General features: G+C 45.3%; 1 protein-coding gene across 1 annotated transcript; it reads left to right on the top strand.

Annotated features, from left to right (window-relative positions):
- Positions 1–5,629: 5,629 nt before the first annotated feature.
- On the top strand, positions 5,630–10,153 carry LOC147896050 (UDP-glucuronate 4-epimerase 1-like). The gene is made up of 12 exons (XM_087383255.1): positions 5,630–6,201; positions 6,472–6,553; positions 6,699–6,871; positions 6,983–7,076; positions 7,253–7,339; positions 7,494–7,559; positions 7,659–7,718; positions 7,852–7,916; positions 8,051–8,129; positions 8,250–8,491; positions 9,108–9,182; positions 9,619–10,153. The coding sequence occupies exons 1-12, from the start codon at positions 6,032–6,034 to the stop codon at positions 9,734–9,736; spliced, it is 1,311 nt and encodes a 436-aa protein (XP_087239381.1). The 5' UTR covers positions 5,630–6,031; the 3' UTR covers positions 9,737–10,153.
- The last annotated feature ends 337 nt before the right edge of the window (positions 10,154–10,490 follow it).

Here is a 10,490-nt window from a genome sequence, read left to right on the forward strand (position 1 = left end):
TCCAATGGTTCAAATTTCTTGTGTTTAATCCAAGGGCCTCTATTCCTCCCATGGTATGTGAAAAAACACGGGTGCTTCGATGATGCACCATGGAGTGTGTAAGAGTTAGTGCACATGCACGGGCTGAAGCACAACCTGTGCACGTCCTGTACATGAGCTAGAGGCGCTTAAGTAGAGTCCTAAATGGTAGAATCATGTTCACCCGATTTATTGCCATGGACGCCCTAACGGGGTTTACACCGGTTGCTCGTCTGTAGTACAAGTCTCCTCCCCTCCAAATCCCTTCTCCACAAGTGATACTTGAACCACTACCTGCTGCTTCCAGTCAACTTCGAGTGCAGCATTGGTGTTGGAATTCACACCCCAAAAAATGAAGGTGAGGAAGGGAGTACTGGGCGCGCGTAAATGCTCCATTGAGAATTAAAGGTGTGAACTGATTTGCATCACAACCATCATCACACAATTGGTCGAGTGTCCACTAAGCCTAATCTATTCTATAGCTACATGATGTTGTGAGCTTTTACCCAGCTACGTAACCACGGGTTATCTAAACTCGGAAGGTCAAACCTTTCATTGTATTGAGGAGATTCCATAGGGGTACACCTGTGTGATTTCCGCCCATGGTGCACCCGAAGAAACACCGATGCTTCCATGAGTGCGTACTCTATTCTATAAGGCTTAGTGCACACGCGTAAAGAAATGCGAAGGTGGTGCTGGTTTTTCGAGTCTAGCACAGGTTTCGAAGGTATTTTGAAGCGCCATTGGAGCTAAGATGTGCAGCACCTTCATTTTTTGGGTCTCCATTTTCGAAATTAGAGCGCCATTCCTTGCCCAACCAATAAGGAGATGACATGTGGAGCTGGCTTTGGACTAAACTGCCTTGAATGAGAAAAATGGGTTCTGATCTTGATCTGCCAGCCAATCCAAAGATGCCAGCTCTTAGATGCAGAGCTCCCTCCAACGAGTCAGACCTCGAGTTCAACAGTCTGTCCCTTATTAAATGCTTGACTCTTCTTCACCATTTCAGCGTGTGAACAAAATCTCCTTGTGGCACCACAGGCGCATTACCTGCTCGTGTGCACTACCTTTAAAACAGAATGCTACGGGTGCAACTCCCATTTTCCTCCGCTGCATAATTACTGCTTGTCGGAACTAGGAAGGTCAAGTTAGTACAACCTTGGCCCGGGTGTGTGATTTCATTTTATTGAGGAGACTCAAACCAAGAATCTGACATGGCGGTCGGTGGTGGGCGACGGCTTAAATGTGGTATGCAAGGAGCTGGTGGATTTTGGCAGACTGCACGGAGATAGTTTGACGCGTCGCTGAGGAAAAGCCTAGGACAAGAGGACTTCAGAGGAGACGTCGTGTCCTGGAGAAGGCAGGCTCTGATATTCCACAAGCAGTCGGTGCCTGGATCTGTGGGCGAAGAGGTGGATATATTAGTTTATTAAAGGAAAAGAAGAGATTGCGGATAGCTACCAAGGAAACAGGTGCTAGAGTAAACAGGGCATTTGTGGTCGAGAGCGGGATATATTAATTTATTGATGGAGAAGATACATTACGGATAGCTAAGAAGGAAACACAGGCCTTGAGCTATAGAAGAGGGAAAGCAAGCACTGAAGGAGACAACTCAAAAAGGTCGGGGCAATGATGGAAGTTGGAGGCAGAAAATTACAAAGAATTGCAATTATTGCAGAAAACAGAAACTAATGAGATTTTTGAGCATCTGTGATGACGAGAGGCACCTCTGAGTGGGCACTGGGATTTTGGGTTCCTGTGGGTCATATGATAGACTCGAATAGGAGGACACGAGGACTTTTGGGACGAGTGATGGATGATGTTTGGTGGGCACGCGAAGGGTGAAGGGGACTCGGGAGGGGCGTGATGGATTGTGCGCAGAGGTTGCAGGGAACACAAAAGAATCAGAAAAGTAGAAGCTCAAGGACGAAGTGTAAGAGATGGTTCTGTCTTATGAAAGGATGTAGAATTTCGTTCACCTCATGATATCAGAACAAAAATGCGAAGGAGCAAAGCGTAGCAGCAAAATTCTCTTTATTGATTGGAGGAGAGGGAAACGAAGAAGAAGGAAGGATGAAGAGATGTTCAACTGCTGGATCCTGAAGAAATGTTCAACTGAGAGCAAAATTCCCTTACTGAAGGGGAGTCGGGACAGAACAAGGAGGACTCAGGAGCCCAGAAGGAAGTATGAAGATTGTCGTCTTGCTCTACAACACAAGCCTAAGTCATACGAAAGAAGAAGGCTTGTTTATATTTGAAGCGGAATATGGCCGAACAGATAATTTTGAAAACACAAAACTTCACCATATGACTTGTTTATTTGAAGCAGATAATTTTGGAAAACAGAATATTGCAGCTGAATTTCAACAAACTAGAACTGCGGGTGGCTTGTGAAAGAAGTTTGAGAATTAAAATTTTCCCAGATTCGTGACAGAAAGCTAACAACCTTATCACGAACCTCATTCACTCTGAGAGTGTGTCACGATCTAGAGAAAAGCCAACAATCAAATCACAATGAACAAGAGGCTCTAACTAGACTTTCGATGGTTGGCAACAAGGAGGACCTTTATCTTTTTTTTTTGGCGAGCAAAAAGTAGAAATTTGTATTATGAAAAAGTAATTACAAAAATAAAAGCGCTATGCACACAAAAGACTCTCAAGGTTGAGCCAACAAAACATCACAATTCTTCCCAAAATACTTCAAAGTCCTACGGAGAGAATCACTCAAATCATCACGTAATGCCATCGACAAAGGCACATGCTGAAAGATGACTAGATTTCACAATCGCCAAACATGATGAATAACAACGGAGCGAACCAAGGACCATATATGTAGCTGGTGGTCTGACGTACGACCTCGATCTACTAAAAGAGCCACCTTCCATCGCCTCTCAACATCAAAGCCACACGTAGCCAACCAACAAAACGTCGAAAGCCATAGAGGACGAACAACCAAATGGAACCAAAAAAGATGAAAGTGGTTTTTGAAGCTGACATGACAGAGGGAGCAGACCGGAGATAAGGGCCAATGCAAGCCACGGAGTAATAGTGCTTCTTCATAGGCATTGCAACTACTAGGACATTCTCACACATACTCAGAGACTAGAGAGTGAAACCAAGACTACCAAAGAGAAATAGAGATCAAGTGAGAGCAAAGGGTAGAGAGGCAACATGAGACATGAGAAGCCATGGGGATGGACGGAGTATCCTAAGAGAAATGGAGATCAAGTGAGAGCAAAGGGTATTGAGGCAACGTGAGACATGAGGATGGAAGGAGTATTTGATTTCAATCAATGGCCCTCATTGATTAGATTGAATCCAAGGAGCCACGTTCTTCAATGTTCCTAGCGAGTTAGTCTACTTCATATATATGTGTGTGTGTGTGTGTGTGTGTGTGTACATACATACATGTATGTGTGTGTGTATATGTATATATATATATAAAGGAGGTTGGGTTAGAATCTCTAACCCAACCTTGGCAATGATGATAAGCAACCCCTCTTCATTCTTAACAATACATGACTAGAAACCCTAAGAGTACATCTCTCATGCCTAGAAACCCAATGTTCTTATATTGATTTGCATCGTTAAAGCAAGATGCTGGTACTTGTTTTTAGTCCTCCTCACACACAAGTGCTGGCATAGTTTTCAATCCTCCTCACACACAGTGTATAAAGTAATGGCAACATCCTAGTCACTTGCGTCATATGTTTAATAAATGGAAATTTTTGAATCATGAAAATGGAGGCCTCTCGTGGAAATATAACTCATATTCCATTGATTGTTGCTCCCATTGCTAGCTTGTTCATGGGAGATTGGCTATGTTGGAGGGAGGGGCCGGATTGTATAGATGCATAGCAATAATTATTGAGGTATGTGAAATGTGGACTTGTACTACTAACTATGGCTTTCATGTTATGCCTATGATGCTTCACATCGACTTGGTGTTGAAAATGAGGGCTTGCATAAAAAGCACATTGCCCCTAGGCTATTGTACCTATTGGATGCTTTTGTTGTCAAAGATGCATTGTTTCCCTATGAATGTCTTCATCTTTGTAGTCTTAGGCCTCCCACAATGTCTCCCCATCAAGAAAAAATTAAAATTCAATAAAGTGGGGGACTATTAGTTGTGGCTTCACAAATTAAGACTTTTATAAGCTTGAAATAAGGGGCTTAAATACCCCATATCCAAAATTTAAGGCTAGGTTTAGAGCAACACCAAAGCAGCCAGCCAATTATTTGAATGCAGCTTGAGTGAGGCCACCAACGTTCGACAACAATGTTCAACTAATTTTGGGATGGAGAGACCTCTCATGGCCCATTTTTTGGATTCTTCTTTTGGCTTGTCACACTTGTGCTAACCCTCCTGGTGCTCTCTACAAATTGTTACTTCTCGAGTTTTCCAAGGTTTAAAGGTTGGTAGGACATGTGATAGAGCCATCGATCAAGCAACCCTCTTAACACCCTTCATTTGCAACCACCGCCTCTCCAGTTGCCAAGGGTGAAGTGAACTCTGGGTGGTCTAACTTGACCTCGCACCATCATTTTTTACCTTTGTTGTAGAGTCCATTGTGGACAAATTAGCTTGGCTATTTGGAGCCATGAGTTGGGACTCGGGAGGACTACAACTTGGAGTTAGCTAGTTATGCCCATTAAGAGGGGATCTCGGAGGGACATGAGCTGCCCACTTGGATGCATACATTGAGTCATTGTGGTGGACCAGCAACAAAGGGTGAACTCAGAGAGTGAACCTGCAATTGAAGGAGTGAAATATAAGGCAACTCCCAAAGAGGGAAATACTTAAAGGCCGTATGAGAGACGTGCATGAGGCTACGGGGTAAAAAAAGGCGTGCAGAATCCAGATTGTAGCGTTACACAGCAAAAGTTGAAAATTTTGAAAAAAGGAATTTGTGACGTAGAAGGCGAAAGGGTTCAACTTCAGGGATGGAATCATGGAGCACAAGGTAGGGAGGACCCAATAAATGAGGCGTCCAGGGTGGCAGCAGCAAGCTATTAAATGCTGGCAGCTTGCCTTCTTTTTTGGAGCTGTGAGGCCATCTACTTTGGCAATTTGGAACTTGGGAGTGTGTACAAATTGTTATTATGCAAATGCAGCAACAGCAGCATCTGCCACCCACTCCAGCTATTTTGGATGTGTTAAATTTGTAATGCAAACAAGAGAATTCACTCCATCTATTTTGGCAATCTGGGACTTGGGAGTGCATGCAAAAATTGTACTGCAAAAATGCAACAACAATAACAACTCCTCCACAAAAAATTGAGGTGCACCGACAGACCGACCCACACACCTCCATCATCTCTTCCAAGGATTTCTGCCACCAACCCTAGCCCAGGTCGCTCAGCATTATATCACACACCACCACAGCAAAACACATTTTTGTTCTTGTACAGTTTTGTATATAGCATAATAAAGAAACAGGTCCCGCCAACCTGGCTCCACACGTGGATTGTCCTCTACTGTTAGACCAAGAGGGGGGGGGGCGGAGGGATGCATGGGTATGCGCTGAGAGAAGGGGAGAGGTTGGAGAGGAGCTCAAAAAGCTTAAGCTGCAAGAGTCTAAGGGGGGGGGGGGGGGGTGAGGGGGCTCTAAGCAGAGAGGCTCAGGACCGAGAGAGAGAGAGAGAGAGAGAGAGAGAGAGAAGAAGGAGCCAGAAGAGCTCAAGTACACCATAGCTGTGTACAAACATCAGAGAGAGAGAGAGAGAGGCTAAGTGCAATAGTAGCTCCAGCTCAAGATCACGCCTCAGAGCTATACAAAGAGAGAAAGACAGAGACAGACAGACTCCAGAGGGGGGAGGAGATAGTTGAAGGTGCAAGAGCCCATGAATATATATAGCTCGAGCTCCAGTCCTCCATAGCTTTGAGCAGCCTCGAGGAGATTCAGGAGAAGCTATCTCCCAAAGAGAGAGAGAAGACCAAGGGAGTTGTCCCGTGTTGTCACCTGTTCTGTTAGTTTTTGTTGCTTCATCTTCTCCTGGTCTGAGCTCATCCATGGCTGCCCCCAAAGGCCCCCCCCTCCCCCCTCAGCTCATCAAGCTCCTCGACGCTGACCATTCCCACCACAAAATACGTCCCTATGGCTACTTCTTCTTCGCCCGTGCTGCCCTCCGTCAGCTCGGCTGGCTCAAGACCTTCTGCTTCTTCTCTTTCCTCTTCATCATGTACGTATCCTCAACAGGCCTTTTCGTTCGTTTGTCGGACTGTTTTGGGTTTTTTCCACCGCTCCTCCTACCGTCGCTTCCTTTTTCGTTTTTGGCCTATCTGGGTCGTCTCCTTGCTGAGAATTTTAGACGACTCGAATGTGGATTGGTTTCATCTCCGCGCTTTGGTTCGTTGGATTTCGCTTCGTTTTTCTCCTACGTGCGCGTGCATTGCGTTCTTAGTCGTCTCTTTGTGGTGTGTTTGCATCTCCCAATGGTGGATCTGCGCAGAGCTTGGGGATTTGTGTTCCAAACGCCTGCTAACTCGGGTGCTGCTTGGGAGAAGGCCGTGCTGCAATCCGCTTTAAGACAGGCAAGAATACGCTGCCTGCTTACGTTGCTTCTTGCCAATGTTAAGCCGGCAATGGCTTGCTCATCGTATTGCACGGTCGCGTGAGATTTAGGAAATGCTTGCATTTTTTGGTCTTGACACTTCTGTTGTGCAATGCGCTTCGCAGGAGGGTGGGCAGCTCACCGTCTTAGTAACAGGAGCTGCAGGTTTTGTTGGTTCTCACGTATCTCTTGCATTGAAGAACCGAGGCGATGGCGTCGTGGGGTTGGACAACTTCAACGATTACTACCCAGTTGCTTTGAAACGAGCAAGGGCTGCCAATTTGCAGAAAGCTGGCATGTGAGTGATTATCGGAGAGAGATTCCAGTGTCCAGCAAGTTGCAACAACTTGTACATTACGCCTTGATAAATTTGATCTGAGTATTTATGGATCTCTCTTTTGCATTTCAGATTTATCGCGGAGGGAGATCTGAATGATCAACATTTGCTGGCGAAGCTATTCGATCTCGTGCACTTTACGCATGTATTGCATCTAGCTGCACAGGTGAGGTGGAAGGAGGGTGCATCGGCTTCCACTTCCATCGCTTTTGCGCGAACTTTTACGTTGGTTCCAGTTGTGAATTGTGATGTACATGCAATGGACGCGAATTCCGATGCACTGATGAATGAATGAGGCGTATGAGTGTCTGTGATTGCAATCTGCTGCTTGCTCATCTCCAGGCTGGAGTGCGGTACGCGGTGAAGAAGCCTCTGGCTTACGTGCACAGCAACGTTGGTGGGTTTGTCACTCTGCTGGAGCAATGCAAGGTCCGAAATCAATGCTCTCATTCTGGCGAAGTGCAATGAGATTTAATAGCGACCTGTTTTTGGGCTCTGTGCCTCGCCATTTCCAAGAATTCGTCCTGCTGAACTGCAAATTCCGATCGGTTCATGCTCAATCTCTAGCTTCTGTGACTTGCAGAACAGCAATCCGCAGCCGGCCATGGTTTACGCATCATCCAGCAGTGTTTATGGACTCAACTCGAAGGTGCGTGACACTCATCTCTGTCCAATCTCCGAGCCTTTTCAGCAATCGCATCGGCCGGACCGGAAGATGAATCATCGCCGCATGTGGTCTCTGTCACAGGTTCCGTTTTCGGAGGATGATAGAACCGACCACCCAGCGAGCCTGTATGCTGCGACAAAGGTGGAGATATATTCCCATTCTAGACCTCGTTTTTTCGACCGTTTTCTTGCTGATTCACACAGATGTGCGGTAAGCTCGTAGCTATTATTGCTTCTGTCATGAATTCCCGTCGCTAAATCCAAATGCGTGGCAGAAAGCAGACGAAGTCTTGGCTCACACGTACAACCACATCTATGGCCTGTCGATCACGGCGTTGAGGTACCGAACATCAAGGCCGGATGGCGGTACTTATAATTTTGTTTTCTATCGGCTAGCGGCGGGTCTATGTAAGTCCCAATTGAGAGGATGAGTGAGGATTTCGGGAATTGAGTGAAAGCGTGCTTGTGTCGCAGATTTTTCACCGTCTATGGTCCATGGGGGAGGCCAGACATGGCGTATTTCTCCTTCACAAGGAACATCGTGGAGAGCAAGGTGATTTTGCGATTTCAAGCTTGAAGCTTGGTGCAAAGCAAGCATATTCAGATTCAGCCTTTGTACCGAACGAGCTGTGGAATCAGTTGCAGCGATTGACTCAAATCTGTGGGCGTGCAGCCAATAACGATCTTCCAAGGACCTCACGGCGAGGAGCTGGCCAGAGATTTCACGTTCATCGACGACATCGTGAAGGGGTGTGTGGCATCGCTAGATACCGCGCTTCCGAGCACCGGCACAGGAGGCAAGAAGAGGCGGAAGGCCCAGTTTCGCATCTTCAATCTGGGCAACACGCAGCCAGTCAAAGTGGGAGATTTCGTGAGCATTCTGGAGAAGCATTTGAAGAAGAAAGCCATCCGCAAGTAAGGCGAAATTCGTTGCTCGAATCTCTCCGTGGAATGTCAATCGATGATCGTCCTTGATCGAATTTTATCGTTTCAACGCCGGACAGGAATCCATTGTTTGCGCGGTTATGCTCATCTGGTTGCTTCCTCTCGTTGCCCGTCTATCCTTTCGGCTTGTTTTTCGATGGATCTGATCCATTTTTGCATCGAATGAGACGTTTCTCTGCAAGCTCAAACGTGCAAGATGATCATTGATAGCCCCAGCATTTGCAAAACGTGAATCGATCCGCATCTCTTTCTCATCCAGATTTCCTGCTGTCCCCTTCAAGCCCCGTGATGCCGGATATTGCATCAGAAAATCTCATTTTTTGCGAGCTCAGAGCCCCCTAAAGATGATGGGGGGACTCTAAACAAATCACACCAGCATGAAGGAATTAATCTGCCAATCGTGCACGCCATGCTTGTTTCAATACTAGCTAGTTGCGGTGCCGTGGATGTACATTCTTCAATTGATTAGCTGCCCGATTTCCGCAGCGATAGCTGCAATTTTTGCGAGCTGAGATCGAGAGGATAGGATTGGAGTCTTGAACTCGTCGACTGAATTTTGCTGATTCATGTGATTGTTTTTGTGCAGGATCGTTCCGATGCCAAGCACGGGTGACGTGATGTTCACCCATGCCAATGTGACGAGGGCCAAACAAGCATTGGGGTACGTTCTCATTCGAAGGCCAAAATCAAGCAAAGAAGATTGATTCCATAGTGTATGTGGGATATTACCAAGCATGGAGCTTGTGGAAAATAGAGCGCCCAGAAACGAGTGGTAGCTCAAGCGGTTTGGGCATATGCGCACCTGAGCTCATTGCCCTCGTTTGAATCTTGCAACGAGCTTTAAAGGCACTCACTATGCGAGTGGAAAAGAGAGATAGAAAGAGAGAATGAAAGACGGAGATAAGGGAGGTCCCCACGATGTTTGTAAAATCATCTAGATATTTGAATGTAGCGCCGTCGAGAAAAATTAGCTAAGGTTTCTACAGTTGATTTGGTATGAGAATCACTCGCAGATTGATAGCTATGAATTTTTGAAGTTGAATATTAGAAGCTCATTCTTACTTAACACATTTGTGTTTGGATGTTGTCGCCCTTAGGTATAGCCCCACCACAGACTTGGACACTGGTTTACAAATCTTCGTGAGGTGGTATAAGTCATATTACAGACAAGGTGGAGACCATGCCGACATGCTTAAGGGTTATAAGCCGTATTGATGCTCAATCAAGCCTTCGACTACTTATCCATAAAACATGTGTGTTGGCCATTGTGCTTTACATACCAGTCCAATCCATGGCTCATAAGAGAAACATCACAAGCCTTCTACAAATAACAGGTATAAGAGCTTGCTTCTCTTCAAGAGTTATGTTCTAGTTTCTTATGTGCTATTCTTTGCAAGCTTAATGCAACTTGGTGTAACCTTGTATAGGATCTACATCCACATTCATGTGTGAACGATATCAAGGTCTATTTGTATATCCAAAATTTGTGTGTGCCCTAAGGGCTCCCCCATTGTGCCAATGTACAAATGAGAAGCTTCACACTCACTAATATGTGAGTTCAATTTACTTAGCACCATTGGAACCTCTTCTTTTTAGAATGCCACTCTAAATTAATTCTTTTGTAATCATATGGCCAAGTTATAAAGAGAAGATTTGTAGATTTCTTGAGTGAATATGAGGAGTCAAGTGCCTTTGAACCACTGCAATATCACCAAATTGGTATATATTTATTTTTCCTTGGAAATGTTAATTACATTTAGAAGCATATGATGAAAACTATGTTATTTATGGAAATGCTAACATGGCTGTGATAATGGAAAACTTTCTACTTGCATTAACTATTGCCAAATTGTTTGATTGCATCTCTTCTCTTCTCTTCTCTATCTCTATATCTATGAAGGAGAAGCTGTTGCGTGGCACTCAAAGGAAGACACTTCCTTATACTCTCAGGTACTCCACATGGCACTTA

Source organism: Dipteris shenzhenensis, chromosome 12, assembly GCF_047967505.1.
Source record: "Dipteris shenzhenensis isolate YYH24624 ecotype China chromosome 12, Dip_SZ_1.0, whole genome shotgun sequence".
NCBI lineage: Eukaryota > Viridiplantae > Streptophyta > Polypodiopsida > Gleicheniales > Dipteridaceae > Dipteris > Dipteris shenzhenensis.